Source organism: Salmo salar, chromosome 16 (assembly GCF_965601325.2).
Source record: "Salmo salar chromosome 16, fSalSal1, whole genome shotgun sequence".
NCBI classification, from domain to species: domain Eukaryota; kingdom Metazoa; phylum Chordata; class Actinopteri; order Salmoniformes; family Salmonidae; genus Salmo; species Salmo salar.
Window position 1 is genome coordinate 37,699,305 of NC_138306.1, and position 17,732 is coordinate 37,717,036.

Sequence of the window (17,732 nt, forward strand, 5' to 3'; positions counted from 1 at the left end):
AGGCTTTACAACGAAAGCAAAACATTAGATTATGTCAGCAGACTACCCAGCCAGAAATAATCAGACACCCATTTTTCAAGCTAGCATATAATGTCACATAAACCCAAACCACAGCTAAATGTAGCACTAACCTTTGATGATCTTCATCAGATGACAACCCTATGTAACGTTCGTCGCCTGGTGACGAGGAAGCGGACCAAAACGCAGCTGGGAGCGAACACATGTTTATTCAACACACTGGAATTAAACATGTACACAAAAATCAAGAAAAATGCAGATACGTTACGTGCTCAAACAAAGAGACAACACCCCACAAACAGCGTGGGGAAACCAGCAACTTAAATGTGATCCCAATCAGAGACAATTAGCGACAGCTGTCTCTGATTGGGAATCGACAGAACCCAACATAGAAATAAACCCACCTAGAGCCTACACAAGGCTAAAACGTAAACCAAACACAAACCAATGAAAAATACCTAACATGACACACCCTGACCCAATATACCCGAGTTCACCTGGTCAGGGCGTGACACCCTAGGACATTATGTTATACAATACATGCATGTTTTGTTCAATCAAGTTCATATTTATATCAAAAAACAGCTTTTTACATTAGCATGTGACTAGCATGTGACTAGCATTCCCACCGAACACTGCCGGTGAATTTACTAAATTACTCACGATAAACGTTCACAAAAAGCATAACAATTATTTTAAGAATTATAGATACAGAACTCCTCTATGCACTCGATATGTCCGATTTTAAAATAGCTTTTCGGTGAAAGCACATTTTGCAATATTCTCAGTAGATAGCCCGGCATCACAGGGCTAGCTATTTAGACACCCAGCAGGTTTAGCACTCATCAAAGTCAGATTTACTATAAGAAAAATGTTCTTACCTTTGTTGTCTTTGTCAGAATGCACTCCCAGGACTTCTACTTCAATAACAAATGTTGGTTTGGTCCAAAATAATCCATCGTTATATCCAAACAGCGGCGTTTTGTTCGTGCGTTCTAGACACTATCCTAAAGGCTAAATAAGGGTGACGAGCATGGCGCAATTCGTGACAAAAGAATTCTAAATATTCCATTACCGGACTTCGAAGCATGTCAACCGCTGTTTAAAATCAATTTTTATGCCATTTTTCTCATAAAAAAGCGATAATATTCCGACCGGGAATCTGCGTTTAGATAAACAGACAAAGGAAAAGAAACCATTCGGTCGAAGCGGGCACGCGCCTAAGCCCATAGTACTCTGAGTGGCCACTTGCCAAAAGCGATAGTGTTTCAGCCAGAGCCTGCCTCGATATCGTTCAACGTTTTCCCGGGCTCTGAGACCCTATGGACGACGTAGGAAGTGTCACGTTATTGCACAGATCCTGAGTCTTCAATAAAAAGAGCCAAGATGAAACACTACTTCTCAGACAGGCCACTTCCTGCTTGAAATCTTCTCAGGTTTTGGCCTGCCATAGGAGTTCTGTTATACTCACAGACACCATTCAAACAGTTTTAGAAACTTTAGGTTGTTTTCTATCCAAAGCCAATAATTATATGCATATTCTAGTTACTGGGCAGGTGTAGTAACCAGATTAAATCGGGTACGTTTTTTATCCAGCCGTGCAAATACTGCCCCCTATCCCCAACAGGTTAAAAGGAGTGCTCCTAACCGCAGCTTGTTACCTGTAAAAAAGACACCTGTCCACAGAAGCAATCAATCAATCAGATTCCAAACTCTCCACCATGGCCAAGACCAAAGAGCTCTCCAAGGATGTCAGGGACAAGATTGTAGACCTACACAAGGCTGGAATGGGCTACAAGACCATCGCCAAGCAGGTTGGTGAGAAGGTGACAACATTTGGTGCGATTATTCGCAAATGGAAGAAACACAAAATAACTGTCAATATCCCTCAGCCTGGGGCTCCATGCAAGATCTCACCTCGTGGAGTTGCAATGATCATGAGAACGGTGAGGAATCAGCCCAGAACTACACGGGAGGATCTTGTCAATGATCTCAAGGCAGCTGGGACCATAGTCACCAAGAAAAAAATTGGTAACACACTACACCGTGAAGGACTGAAATCCTGCAGCGCCCGCAAGGTCCTGCTCAAGAATACATATACATGCCCATCTGAAGTTTGCCAATGAACATCTGAATGACTCAGAGGACAACTGGTGAAAGTGTTGTGGTCAGATGAGACCAAAATGGAGCTCTTTGACATCAACTCAACTCGCCGTGTTTGGAGGAGGAGGAATGATGCCTATGACCCCAAGAACACCATCTCCACCGTCAAACATGGAGGTGGAAACATTATGCTTTGGGGGTATTTTTCTGCTAAGGGGACAGGACAAGTTCACCGTATCAAAGGGACGATGGACGGGGCCATGTACCGTCAAATCCTGGGTGAGAACCTCCTTCCCTCAGCCAGGGCATTGAAAATGGGTCGTGGATGGGTATTCCAGCATGACAATGACCCAAAACACACGGCCAAGGCAACAAAGGAGTGGCTCAAGAAGAAGCACATTAAGGTCCTGGAGTGGCCTAGCCAGTCTCCAGACCTTAATCCCATAGAAAATCTGTGGAGGGAGCTGAAGGTTCGAGTTGCCAAACGTCAGCCTCGAAACCTTAATGACTCGGAGAAGATCTGCCAAGAGGAGTGGGACAAAATCCCTCCTGAGATGTGTGCAAACCTGGTGGCCAACTACAAGAAACGTCTGACCTCTGTGATTGCCAACAAGGGTTGTGCTAGCAAGTACTAAGTCATGTTTTGCAGAGGGGTCAAATACCTATTTCCCTCATTAAAATGCAAATCATTTTATAACATTTTTGACATGTGTTTTTCTGGATATTTTTGTTGTTTGTTTGTTGATGTTTGTTTGTTGTTGTTGTCTCTCACTGTTCAAATAAACCTACCATTAAAATTATAGACTGATCATTTCTTTGAAAGTGGGCAAACGTACAAAATCAGCAGGGGATCAAATACTGTTTTCCCCCACTGTGTGTGTGTGTGTGTGTGTGTTTGGGTGGGTGGGAAAAAGTAGGGGCAAAACAAACAAATGCCCATCATTCTAATGATCTAATACACTCGTTCAAACAGGCGTCACTGCTCAGTCACACATATCAATCTAATGATCTAGTAACTCGCACGCACACACACCAAGTTTCCCCCAGGCAATTTTAGACTATAGGCATACACTCTTCTAATGGTCATGGTGCGTTATGAGCACAGACAAAAAACTTGATTGGCACTGTCATTGAATATGAAGAGAACTGGGTTGAGTCCCCGTCAATCTGCCCTCTGGATTCTTTACAACGTAGCCTAGGCGAACTCGTTGCAAAAAAATCTGTGCATAATGGAAACTATTAATGACCTTATCCATGGTGCTTTACTAACAGTAGTATTTCCCCCTTATGGTAACTATCCTTCTAACGACTATAGACCAGTAGGCTACGTGAGCACACCCAATAAAACAAATGATCTTGGGATCCTGGAGACTGGGGGCTATGTGTGTGCATGTGTTCCATGTCAAGCTGCTTCTCTAAATTCACTACAAACCACTATTTTGCAGCCCATTATAAACCTATAGCGGCCCACTAGATTGAGAACCCTAACCAGTAAGCTGATTGTACATTACAGTTGGCAAGTGAAAGTAAATTATAGGCCTAGGCTTCGGGAGGACTTTACAATGAAGCAGGGGTTTTACGCATGTTTCTATAGGAGGAGAGGCAACTCAAGGACCACTCCTGGATGCTGTTTGGATATATTCATAGATGGATTCTCCTTTTCTTGAAATAATCATTGATTTAAATATAGGCCTAGATAAATTATGATAGGTTATATAGGCTATAAAGAAATAATCACTGATCTGACATGACTAGGTTGGTAGCCTAGCATAATAACTCTTTTCACTACCCAGCTATCGGTGATGTCTTCAAGGATGGGAGGAAGGAAGGTTATCCCAAAAATAAGGGGCATCATCTCTGTTAAAGGCTACAGTTGAAGTCGGAAGTTTACATACACCTTAACCAAATAGATTTAAACTCAGTTTTTCACAATTCCTGACATTTAATCTGAGAAAAATTCCCTGTCTTAGGTCAGTTAGGATCACCACTTTATTTTAAGAATGTGAAATGTCAGAATAATAGCAGAGAGAATTATTTATTTATTTTGGGCTGATTTGTTTTGATTTTCCCATGATGTCAAGCAAAGAGGCACTGAGTTTGAAGGTAGGCCTTGAAATATACTGCTAAAAAAATAAAGGGAACACTTAAACAACACATCCTAGATCTGAATGAAAGAAATAATCTTATTAAATACTTTTTTCTTTACATAGTTGAATGTGCTGACAACAAAATCACACAAAAATAATCAATGGAAATCCAATTTATCAACCCATGGAGGTCTGGAATTGGAGTCCCACTCAAAATTAAAGTGGAAAACCACACTACAGGCTGATCCAACTTTGATGTAATGTCCTTAAAACAAGTCAAAATGAGGCTCAGTAGTGTGTGTGGCCTCCACGTGCCTGTATGACCTCCCTACAATGCCTGGGCATGCTCCTGATGAGGTGGCGGATGGTCTCCTGAGGGATCTCCTCCCAGACCTGGAATAAAGCATCCGCCAACTCCTGGACAGTCTGTGGTGCAACGTGGCGTTGGTGGATGGAGCGAGACATGATGTCCCAGATGTGCTCAATTGGATTCAGGTCTGGGGAACAAGCGGGCCAGTCCATAGCATCAATGCCTTCCTCTTGCAGGACCTGCTGACACACTCCAGCCACATGAGGTCTAGCATTGTCTTGCATTAGGAGGAACCCAGGGCCAACCGCACCAGCATATGGTCTCACAAGGGGTCTGAGGATCTCATCTCGGTACCTAATGGCAGTCAGGCTACCTCTGGCGAGCACATGGAGGGCTGTGCGGCCCCCCAAAGAAATGCCACCCCACACCATGACTGACCCACCGCCAAACCGGTCATGCTGGAGGATGTTGCAGGCAGCAGAACGTTCTCCACGGCGTCTCCAGACTGTCACGTCTGTCACATGTGCTCAGTGTGAACCTGCTTTCATCTGTGAAGAGCACAGGGCGCCAGTGGCGAATTTGCCAATCTTGGTGTTCTCTGGCAAATGCCAAAACGTCCTGCACGGTGTTGGGCTGTAAGCACAACCCCCACCTGTGGACGTCGGGCCCTCATACCACCCTCATGGAGTCTGTTTCTGACCGTTTGAGCAGACACATGCACATTTGTGGCCTGCTGGAGGTCATTTTGCAGGGCTCTGGCTGTGCTTCTCCTGCTCCTCCTTGCACAAAGGCGGAGGTAGCGGTCCTGTTGCTGGGTTGTTGCCCTCCTACGGCCTCCTCCACATCTCCTGATGTACTGGCTTGTCTCCTGGTAGCGCCTCCATGCTCTGGACACTACGCTGACAGACACAGCAAACCTTCTTGCCACAGCCCGCATTTGATGTGTCATCCTGGATGAGCTGCACTACCTGAGCCACTGGTGTGGGTTGTAGACTCCGTCTCATGCTACCACTAGAGTGAAAGCACCGCCAGCATTCAAAAGTGACCAAAACATCAGCCAGGAAGCATAGGAGAAGTGGTCTGTGGTCCCCACCTGCAGAACCACTCCTTTATTGGGGGTGTCCTGCTAATTGCCTATAATTTCCACATGTTGTCTATTCCATTTGCACAACAGCATGTGAAATTTATTGTCAATCAGTGTTGCTTCCTAATTTTGATTTGGACAGTTTGATTTCACAGAAGTGTGATTGACTTGGAGTTACATTGTGTTGTTTAAGTGTTCCCTTTATTTTTTTGAGCAGTGTACATCCACAGGTACACCTTCAATTGACTCAAATTATGTTAATTATCAGACGCTTCTAAAGCCATGACATCATTTTCTGGAATTTTCCAAGCTGTTTAAAGGCACAGTCATCTTAGTGATTTTTTTTTTTTTTCACCTTTATTTAACCAGGTAGGCTAGTTAAGAACAAGTTCTCATTTGCAACTGTGACCTGGCCAAGATAAAGCATAGCAATTCGACACATACAACAACACAGAGTTACACATGGAATAAACAAAACATACAGTCAATAATACAGTAGAACAAAAGAAAACAAAACGTCTATATACAGTGAGTGCAAATGAGGTAAGTTAAGACAATAAATAGGCCATGGTGGCGAAGTAATTACAATATAGCAATTAAACACTGGAATGGTAGATGTGCAGAAGATGAATGTGCAAGTAGAGATACTGGGGTGCAATGGAACAAGATAAATAAATAAATACAGTATGGGGATGAGGTAGGTAGATAGATGGGCTGTTTACAGATGGGCTATGTACAGGTGCAGTGATCTGTGAGCTGCTCTGACAGCTGGTGCTTAAAGCTAGTGAGGGAGATATGAGTCTCCAGCTTCAGAGATTTTTGCAGTTCCTTCCAGTCATTGGCAGCAGAGAACTGGAAGGAAAGACGACCAAAGGAGGAATTGGCTTTGGGGGTGACCAGTGAGATATACCTGCTGGAGCGCGTGCTATGAGTGGGTGCTGCTATGGTGTCCAGTGAGCTGAGATAAGGCAGGGCTTTACCTAGAAGAGACTTGTAGATAACCTGTAGCCAGTGGGTTTGGTGAGGAGTATGAAGCAAGGGCCAACCAACGAGAGCGTACAGGTCGCAATGGTGGGTAGTGTATGGGGCTTTGGTGACAAAACGGATGGCACTGTGATAGAGTGCATCCAATTTGTTGAGTAGTGTGTTGGAAGCTATTTTATAGATGACATCGCCGAAGTCGAGGATCGGTAGGATGGTCAGTTTTACGAGGGTATGTTTGGCAGCATGAGTGATAGACTGCATCCAGTGTGTTGAGTAGAGTGTAAACGTTTGACCCACTGGAATTGTGATACATTGAATTATAAGTGAAATAATCTGTCTGTAAACAATTGTTGGAACAATGACTTGTGTCATGCACAAAGTAGATGTCCTAACCGACTTGCCAAAACTATAGTTTGTTAACAAGAAATTTGTGTAGTTGTTGAAAAACACGTTTTAATGACTCCACCCTAAGTGTATGTAAACTTCCGACATTAACTATATTGTCTCAGCTATACCGCTAACTTAGGCTACCAATTGTTTACCTTATAGACTGGAGGCTGGACCTGTTGGCTGTTAGGATATAATCATGGAACTTAAAATGACTTTCTTAGGTGGGGCTTTACCCAAACCACTGCCCCCCGGCCCCATGGCTTTGCAAGGTCCATGACAGAGGTTTGGAGGCAGCCTTTGAGCCCAACAGGGACGCGCAATCCTACTCCACGCAATGTGTGACGTACATTAATAAGATAATATGCATAGGCCAATAAGGCTACTTCATTGGAAGTGTAGGCAAATAAAACACCATGCCAATACACACACACATTTGTAAGTTAACCTTTCGTTTTGACGTACATGTTGCTGGCTTAGCTGTTACTTTCTAAAATACACTATGCACGCGTTGGCATATGCAGGATATTGAGGATAACATTGTGCGAATTCGAAGGGAACCATGCCAGGGACAATGCCAAGTATCTTCGCAGTCGGACTACGCACCATGGCCGTTAGAATGGCTTTGCTTTGAGGATACTGTGTGTGTGTGTGTGTGTGTGTGTGTGTGTGTGTGGTGTGTGTGTGTGTGTGTGTGTGTGTGTGTGTGTGTGTGTGTGTGTGATGCCTGTTTGAACAACACTAACCATTGCATGTGAGATTGACTCAAGTCTAGTGTGTGTCGTGGAATTAAATGATTTCTCCGTGCTGTTGATGCTGTGTCAATGGCATTGCTGTTGTACCATAATGCTATGCTTGTTGGGGCCTATGTGTCAACATGGATGTGACCTTTGTGTGAAAGGTGGTTTAAACAAGCAGTGTGTGCCTATAATAAGTCAGTCCAAGCCTGTCGAACCTGCCTCCCATGTCAGCGTGCTTGACCTTTCATATGGAGGGAACCATGAATAGGGCTGTGGCGGTCATTACATTTTGTCAGCCGGTGATTGTCAAGCAAATAACTGCCGGTCTCACGGTAAATGACCGTAATTAACATAAACACATTAAGCATCTCCTGGCTTCTACACAGACCTGATGCAGACCTTTTGAACATCTACATTTAAAAAAGTCTAATATCTCCATGTAATATAGCCTACACCATCACAATAAATCCATTATTTATTTTAGACAGATCTAAAGAAACATGATATGAACAGAATACCATACTCTGAGTTGTCCTTATCTTAGGCCCTGGTCCATTTAGCAGACAAGATTTGCTTAGAATTCCATGGCATTATTTTATATTATTTCATAGTGTGAAGAATACAATTGAACAAAATAGTAAGGATATAATAGAAAAAATAGAATAAATAAAATAAAATAGAAAGGATGAATAAAATAGAAAGGATATTTTCGCACACAATTTGAGGGAGTGCGCACATGTGGCTATTCTGTGTTGAGAGGTTAACAAAGTAACAGGCTGTACACACTTCATCAGTCTCTCATTCACAATTTGACAAGCATTTGATAATTCCTTGAATTTCCCGGCTGCATCCCCTTTGTGTGGCTGTAATGACCCCCCAAAAGAATTAATGCCTTTTGCGGCCAGTGGCCTTTGTGCCCTTGGGCTGAATATAATAATTCTAATTCCCTTCTCCCGGCTTCGTGCTGAAGCACCTCTCACTCATGTGACTCTCTCACTCAGGTGGCTCTCTGTCACATGATTGGATTTTTCTCACATGCTACAAGTGAAGACAGACACATCAGGTACGCAACTGCGCACGTCCTTATCCAATTCCAAGGCTTTTATTGACGATATTGGAAGAACTCTCCACATTTACTTTTCGTCAGCCGACAAGATGAGTCGGCCTAACAAACAGCAAAAGCACCAGCCTATGTCAATCTACCATCCCCCATAGTACAAAAGTTGACCTATTTGATTTTGTGCGGGAAATAAATATTCAAACATAGTCTGGGACAATTGTGGGATGTGATCAATTCCAAATGAATACAACCACTAGCATCAAAAAACAGTTTTACGCAATGAGCCTGACGCAACAGATCAGAACGTTTAGCTTAAAATGTTGAAAACCTATTAGGCTATTTCTTCACATTATAAGCTCACCAATGCGCACACGGCAGTAGGCTATGAGCACAGCAATGTGCACACAGCAGTTGGCTGTAAGCACAGCAATGTGCACACAGCAGTAGGCTATAAGCACGAATGTTCTATTAGCAGGAAAACACCATTATCTAAAGTGACCACAAATGCAATTATGCATGTAATGATTTTATTATAAAGGTACATTTTTCTGGTGAAAATGATCTTTCCCAAACTTGAAACTCACTGGCTGCGTATGTATGTCAGTTAGGCTGTACACTCGTTGTAAAGTGGATTAATGTGCTTCGTTTTAAGAAGTTATTTGGCCACTTTATTTGTGATACCAACCTTATCAAAACATATAGGCCTATGGGCTATGCTACATGAGGTGTGCGACTATGATTTGAAAAAGTCGCAAAAAAATGTTATGAGCTGTTTCTTGCCTTAAGCTGGGCATCATTCACAAGTGATAATATATCATTTTTTTACCTTTATTTAACTAGGCAAGTCACTTAAGAACACATTCTTATTTTCAATGACTACCTAGGAACAGTGGGTTAACTGCCTTGTTCAGGGGCGGAACGACAGATGTTTACCTTGTCAGCTTGGGGATTTAATCAACCTTTCGGTTACTAGTCCAACGCTCTAACCACTAGGCTACCTGCCACCCCAATCATTCACAAGTGATAGGCTAATATTGTCACCCATCTGACTATTATTGATTGAATCTTGTCTTTACATATACTAAATAATATATGAAATGTGTTTTGATTTAGAATAGACTATTATCATGCACCTGTCTCGAAACAGGGGCAGGGGAAAAAATACATGTCATCTATGCACTTAAATAGCGAATGGAGGATGCTTTTCCCGTGGCTAATTTTCATGCCAGCCAGGTAAGGTAGGCTATACTCCTGTTGTAAAAAGAAGAAATGTACTTAATATTAGGAAATTTGAGAAATAAATATAGTAGGCCTAGCCTATAGAAAGCTGATGGGATCCTCATCTTTTTAATAGAGGCCATCACTCTGTTTTCTCACGCAATTGCATAGCCTATAGAAATGTTGCGCGATTAGGTTTGCATTAATGTCAGAGTAATTAGAGTGACAATAGAGTGTTGAGTAACAGGCAGTTAGCAAGTTTGGTAGGCTGCTAATGACCATCAGCAGCACCAGAGCTTGGAGAAGATTAATTACTGTGACTAAACGGTCACGTGGAATTTTACTGCCATCATGACTCGTGACCGCCTATGTGGCGGTAGTACGGTCACTGTAACAGACCAATCCATGAATCCTATCTGTCTTCCCTGATCCCTTGTCAAGCCAGGATGTTGTGTGTGGCAGCTTGCAGTGAGTGTACACTGAGCTGCTATTATATTGGATCCATTTAATAGAGCTTGTTTTCTGCCCTAATCAGACACACTCTGTACATAGCCTAGTAGGAACACACTGTTAAATATCTGACATTCCCAAAACAATTCTTTAGAATGTACTCTACCGTTTATTGCCTGTTTCCGTTTTCTCACAGCTCTGTCAGAGTAGGAGCACAGAGCGGTTAGAGCGAGCATGGGATGGGAGAGGTAGAGTTGTGAGATGAATGGGACATTGATTTATTTGAGGGCTGGGTGAGGTTTTGAATTTTACGAATAATGGTTGCCCAGGGCCATTGTAGCAAAGACTGTTGGGTTCATAATTAGGCTAAGCCAGTTAATGCTCATTTAGATTGCTTAAAGCGTTCTGAGGGCAGCCGAGCTGAGCCGTACAGAGATAATTCTTATACTGACAAATTAGTCTGCATGCTTATTGCTTTCAGACATATTAATAAATTATGAATGGCCCAGCTCATGGATTTATCCTCCTGCATTCTATTTTGATTAAAATGCACCATCCTTTGTATGGTGGCAGACCTCTGCCTGATCGCTGTCTGACGGATTCCCTCTCCTTCTCTATTTCTTCTTCCCAATCTCTCTCTCTCTCTCTCTCTCTCTCTCTCTCTCTCTCTCTCTCTCTCTCTCTCTCTCTCTCTCTCTCTCTCTCTCTCTCTCAGAATACAAAATACTTTGGACATTCATATACATTGGATAATAAAGTAAAGGAATCTTCTCGTTTCTCCCTCCCTCCATCTCTCAGGACCAGTAGCAGTGATCAGTGGTGAGGAAGACTCGGCTAGCCCTCTTCACCATGTCAACCATGGCATCATCACCCCCTGTACCCTTGACGCTGGGCCAGATGCTGTGGTCATCGGGATGACCCGTATCCCTGTCATTGAGAACCCGCAATACTTCAGACACGGACACAACTGTAATAAGCCTGCTACCTGTGAGTACACATCAGCTCTGTTGACATTCACAGTCATTCTTATCATCCCTCTGTATGTTCCTATCAACATGGGCTAGTGTTAGCCCAAGGCCCAAAATGCCCTCTGTACCCCTTCAAACAGAAATAAATAATTTAGGCCTACCTTAAAAGTCTTTAAATTATAATTTTTGATGTCAGAGAGAAGCAGCACAGTATGTTTCACTGTAGGTGTGACCATTGTTTATTACATTTTTCACATACATTTATTAATACGATATAGATAAAAACATACTTAAATCATGTATGAGGCCCTGTGAGTTTCCTATAATTTTCCATGTTGCCTTGATCCCTCCTATTCTGGGACTGTGGGAATGTTTCATTCTTTGGGATTTAAAGCTATTGTTTACTCTCTGCAGGTAGTGCCATTTTGCTCTTTATATGATCCACATCAGAACCATGATTCAGAATTGGTTATGAAGATGGTGCGGACAGATATGGCAGCTCTGCCTTTAGCTCCAAAGCAACTTTGCATTATTTTCATTTTTTTGGTGTTATTTCTTACATTATTAGCCCAGACATTTTTTTGTGTTATTACATACAGCTGGAAAGAGCTTTTGGATACCAGAGCAGCGATATCTCACAAGCATTTCGCTACACCCGCAATAACATCTGCTAAAGATGTATATGTGACCAATAAAATTAGTTTTGATTTTGATTTACTGTCTTTCCAAATATGTACAGTATTTATGTCCTTTATTTTCTACCTCTACACACTGCATTGGCAGTGTAACCATTTCCACTGGTTCTCTTGTATAGGAATTCTTCTTTGTAAAATCGGCTTGATTTATCTGCCTCTAAAGATGGTGCCTCATGAATCATCCTCTCATGGGTTCTAGAAACCTGTATCTGAACGCAGACTATACCGGCTGCTGTATTCACTCATTGTCCATGTTGTGTGTATCCAAGCAACTCCTTATCGCCATTTACCTCTAAATACATTTTATTTGTTCACAAATGTTGCTCCTATTGGATTTCTTTTGAAGTTGAACCCCCAGTAATGTCCCCATTTTCATATCCCTTGAAGAAGACTGAAGAGCAGCTGATTACATTAACTAATGCTGTGCAGTCTCTCACATTGACTTTCCCCCCTCTTACAATTCTATTCGCAGTTCTCTTTTTTCCTAATGAATTGGTTTTCCTTTTATCGTTCCAAAAGTTGTGTATTGATTAAAGGCTTTGATCTCTGCTACAGATTTTTTTTTTTTTTTTTTTTTTTTACACAGATTTGTTTGAGTGTCTCCCCATATAGACTGATTGGAATTACTGTATGTGTCTATCTGAAAAAGAGTGAGTTTTGTAGGGAATTTGTAGCTGAGGGCTTAATTTTTCTGCAGGTGCTTTCAGTGCTATGTTATGCATGAGCCATTTAACAGGTCTCTTTGGCCATGTAATAGTACAGCATTTTATATACATTACCCTCCATAATTATTGGGACAGTGAAGCATTTTTTCTTCTTAATCATGGTAGCATTCACATTAATGTAGATGTGTTTAGAAAAATATTATATTCTTATTTACAATTAAAAGGGACTCCAAAATGACACAATACATTATTTACCATTCATTTCTATTGGGCACAAAATAATCTGAAACACAACCAAAACAAACAGAAAATCACAAGCTTGATGTAGTTGTTGTGTGCTATGAATATGAGACCAAATGCTTAACTTAACTTTTCACTACTTTAATATATACAGTGAGGGAAAAAAGTATTTGATCCCATGCTGATTTTGTACGTTTGCCCACTGACAAGGAAATGATCAGTCTATAATTTTAATGGTAGGTTAATTTGAACAGTGAGAGACAGAATAACAACAAAAAAATCCAGAAAAACGCATGTCAAAAATGTTATAAATTTCTTTGCATTTTAATGAGGGAAATAATTATTTGACCCCTCTGCAAAACATGACTTAGTACTTGGTGGCAAAACCCTTGTTGGCAATCACAGAGGTCAGCCGTTTCTTCTAGTTGGCCACCAGGTTTGCACACATCTCAGGAGGGATTTTGTCCCACTCCTCTTTGCAGATCTTCTTTAAGTCATTAAGGTTTCGAGGCTGACGTTTGGCAACTCGAACCTTCAGCTCCCTCCACAGATTTTCTATGGGATTAAGGTCTGGAGACTGGCTAGGCCACTCCAGGACCTTAATGTGCTTCTTCTTGAGCCACTCCTTTGTTGCCTTGGCCGTGTGTTTTGGGTCATTGTTATGCTGGAATACCCATCCACGACCCATTTTCAATGCCCTGGCTGAGGGAAGGAGGTTCTCACCCAAGATTTGATGGTACATGGCCCCGTCCATCGTCCCTTTGATGTGGTGAAGTTGTCCTGTCCCCTTAGCAGAAAAACACCCCCAAAGCATAATGTTTCCACCTCCATGTTTGACGGTGGGGATGGTGTTCTTGGGGTCATAGGCATCATTCCTCCTCCTCCAAACATGGCGAGTTGAGTTGATGCCAAAGAGCTCCATTTTGGTCTCATCTGACCACAACACTTTCACCCAGTTGTCCTCTGAATCATTCAGATGTTCATTGGCAAACTTCAGACGGGCATGTATATGTGCTTTCTTGAGCAGAGGGACCTTGCCTTGAGATCATTGACAAGATCCTCCCGTGTAGTTCTGGGCTGATTCCTCACCGTTCTCATGATCATTGCAACTCCACGAGGTGAGATCTTGCATGGAGCCCCAGGCTGAGGGAGATTGACAGTTCTTTTGTGTTTCTTCCATTTGCAAATAATCGCACCTTGTCCATTTGCAAATAATACAATCTTGTCCCTGACATCCTTGGAGAGCTCTTTGGTCTTGGCCATGGTGGAGAGTTTGGAATCTGATTGATTGATTGCTTCTGTGGACAGGTGTCTTTTATACAGGTAACAAACTGAGATTAGGAGCACTCCCTTTAAGAGTGTGCTCCTAATCTCAGCTCATTACCTGTATAAAAGACACCTGGGAGCCAGAAATCTTTCTGATTGAGAGGGTGTCAAATACTTATTTCCCTCATTAAAATGCAAATCAATTTATAACATTTTTGACATGTGTTTTTCTGGATTTTTTTGTTGTTATTCTGTCTCTCACTGTTCAAATAAATCTACCAATAAAATTATAGACTGATCATTTCTTTGTCAGTGGGCAAACGTAGTAAATCAGCAGGGGATCAAATACTTTTTTCCCTCACTGTATATATAAGTGATATTGTTCCAATATATGTGCTCCCCTAAAATGCGGGCACTATGTACAAAAAGTGATGTAATTTCTAAACGGTTCACCCGATATGGATTAAAATACCCTCAAATGAAAGCTGGCAGTCTGTACTTTAACCCCATAGTCATTGTTTGATTTCAAATCCAAACTTTGGCGTATAGAGCCAAAAGAAGAAGAAATGCTTCACTGTCCCAATAATTATGGCGGGCACTGTATCTTACTATTACCACACATTCCTTTGCTGTTAGGCTACAGAATGTGATATTACTCTGTAGCAGCAGGCTACGTTTATCCGACCTTGCATGGAAAATGTACTCTAAGTGTACAAACATTCTGTAGCACCTTCCTAATATTGAGTTGCACCCCCTTTTGCCCTCAGACCAGCCTCAATTTGTCGAGGCATGGACTCTACAAGGTGTCGATAGCATTCCACAGGGATGCTGGCCCATGTTGACTCCAATGCTTCCCACAGTTGTGTCAAGTTGGCTGGATGTCCTTTGGGTGGTGGACCATTCTTGATACACACGGGAAACTGTTGAACATGAAAAACCCAGCAGCGTTGCAGTTCTTGACACCCCTTTCAAAGGCAACTCAATCTTTTGTTTTGCCCTTTCCCCTCTGAATGGTACACATTCACAATCGATGTCTCAATTGTCTTAAGGCTTAAAAACCTTTATTTAACCGGTCTCACCCCCTTCATCTACATTGATTGAAGTGGTTTTAATAGGTGACATCTCGAAGAGATCATAGCTTTCACCTGGATTCACCTGGTCAGTCAATGTCATGGAAAGACCAGGTGTTCCTAATGTTTTGTACACTCAGTGGAGATCATAACTGTATTTGGATCAATACTAAATGTTGGAAAGGTCTACATCCTCTCGAGACACTAATTGTTCACATTTCCGTGAATCTTTGAGAAAAAAAGATAAATGGATGAAAAATGATAGAGGCACACAGAGGCAAGCAAAGCCAATATCCACTGTTCCAGCTGATACACAATCAAGAAGTGCCTGGTGGCTGTGGAGAGAGAAACACATCATGAATGGCGTGTAAAGCGGCAGGATTTGTCATGTCAGATGGAGGACATGCTACAGTACGTGATGTGAATTTATACTCTCTTAGTAAAGATGAGTTACTGGCACTCTCCTGCAGCCACGGTTCTCATTAAAACCAGCAGGGCTATGTTTAACTAAATGAGTGGTCCCACAGCTCACACACCTGCCCCTGCACGCACACACACACACCTTCAATATAGTCCAGACTCCCGGGGCTTGCAGGGTTCGGAAGGGAGACCCAATGAGAGAAAAGGAAATCACATTTAGTCCTGAAAAATACATTGCAGGAGTTATACATTATACATTGCATGAATCTTTTAAGCCAATCCATCAGGTTCTCGGTGTGTGTGTGTGTGTGTGTGTGTGTGTGTGTGTGTGTGTGTGTGTGTGTGTGTGTGTGTGTGTGTGTGTGTGTGTGTGTGTGTGTGTGTGTGTGTGTGTGTCTTACTGTGTGTCTCTGCATGTGATGGCTTTGTACAACAAAATATAAAGATTTAGTATATTGATCATTCATTATATAGTACTCTAGGATCCAAATCAAATGGGGGTGAAAATGAAGTACAAAATGCCCTTTATGACACTTTGTTCTATATACTAAACGAGGCATTGACTGTTCAAAATGAAATACCCAAAACAGACAGACACTCAGAGAAACACTGCTCGGATAAAGCTGACCTCATGGACTTTAAGTAGGCAATGATATATATTCAACCAATCAATGAGCAGAGAGGAAAAACCGAGACCTACTTCATCCTCGTTGACTTTCCTTCAAACAACACTGAACAATGTGGGTTTCTTTCCTCCAAGAGATCAGAAGAGTAGAAAGCAATGAGAATTTACACAGCGTACTGAAATTCACTGTGAAATTACTTTTTTTTATGCTTGATGTCTTAATGAACTGTATTACCTGTTATTTTTTTAAGCAATCGTCGAATATCATCCTCTTTTAGTGCAAGTGGGTATAAATGTTCTTCAAACAGTTATAGTACAGGACTATCATATTGGAAAGATATGACCTTTCGGTTTCTGATAAGTCATATCACTTTGTCTGTTTGTGATAATGGATTTATTCTAATATAATTAAGGTAAGACTCACTTGAGCTCTCTGTAGAAAAGATGTCACCAACAAGATGCTAACTTTTCTCTTAGCAGAGACGACAGCAAACCTTACCCAGCTCACTCCAGGGCTTTTTAATACATATTTACAGCAAGAGCGAGTTCCAGTAGAAATTCATGCCCCTGAGGGTGCTGTCGTTATTTTCTCTGTCTGAGCATAAATCACAGTGTTCCCCTCAGCCAGTCTAATGCCGCGGCTGATGAAGAATCAGGTCCATCATGGAAATCACCTTGTGTGGTTATAATCACTGATATTTCTATTACTCCGACTGCAACAGTAAATCCAATGGCTTCATCTAGTGTCACGCACATATCTGTGGCTTTCATTGATAATTCATCTGTCAGCTTTACCAGATATTTCTGTGGTTTATATTTAATACTAGATGCAGACGGGTTAGAATGGAAATGTATACTGAATAAAAATATAAACGTAAAGTGTTGTGTTGTAAAGTGTTGGTCCCATGTTTCATGAGCTGAAATATAAGATCCCTGACATGTTCAATATGCACAAAAAGCTTATTTCTCTCAAATGTTGTGCAAAAATGTGTTCATTGTACAACCCTGTTAGTGAGCATTTCTCCTTTGCCAACATAATCCATCCTCCTGACAGGTGTGGCATATTATTAAGAAGCTAATTAAATAGCATGGTCACTATACAGTTGCACTTCGTGTAGGGGACAATAAAATGCAACTCTAAAATGTGCAGTTTTGTCACACAACACAATGCCACAGATGTCACAGATGTTTTTAGGGAGAGTGCAATTGGCATGTTGACTGCAGGATTATCCACTAGAGAATGTAATGTTCAAGTCTCTCCCGTAAGACGTCTCCAACGTTGTTTTAGAGAATTTGGTAGTAAGTCCAACCGGCCTCACTACAGCAGACAACGAGTAACCAC

At 41.8% G+C, this 17,732-nt stretch overlaps 1 protein-coding gene across 2 annotated transcripts in view; it reads left to right on the forward strand.

Annotated features, from left to right (window-relative positions):
* LOC106573628 (NT-3 growth factor receptor) overlaps positions 1-17,732 on the forward strand; it is a 288,867-nt gene that overhangs the window by 231,515 nt on the left and 39,620 nt on the right. For both annotated transcript variants that reach the window (XM_014148852.3, XM_014148855.3), the window contains exon 12: positions 11,240-11,428. In XM_014148852.3, coding sequence (XP_014004327.1) covers positions 11,240-11,428 — 189 coding nt within the window. The remainder of the gene's footprint in view (positions 1-11,239; positions 11,429-17,732) is intronic.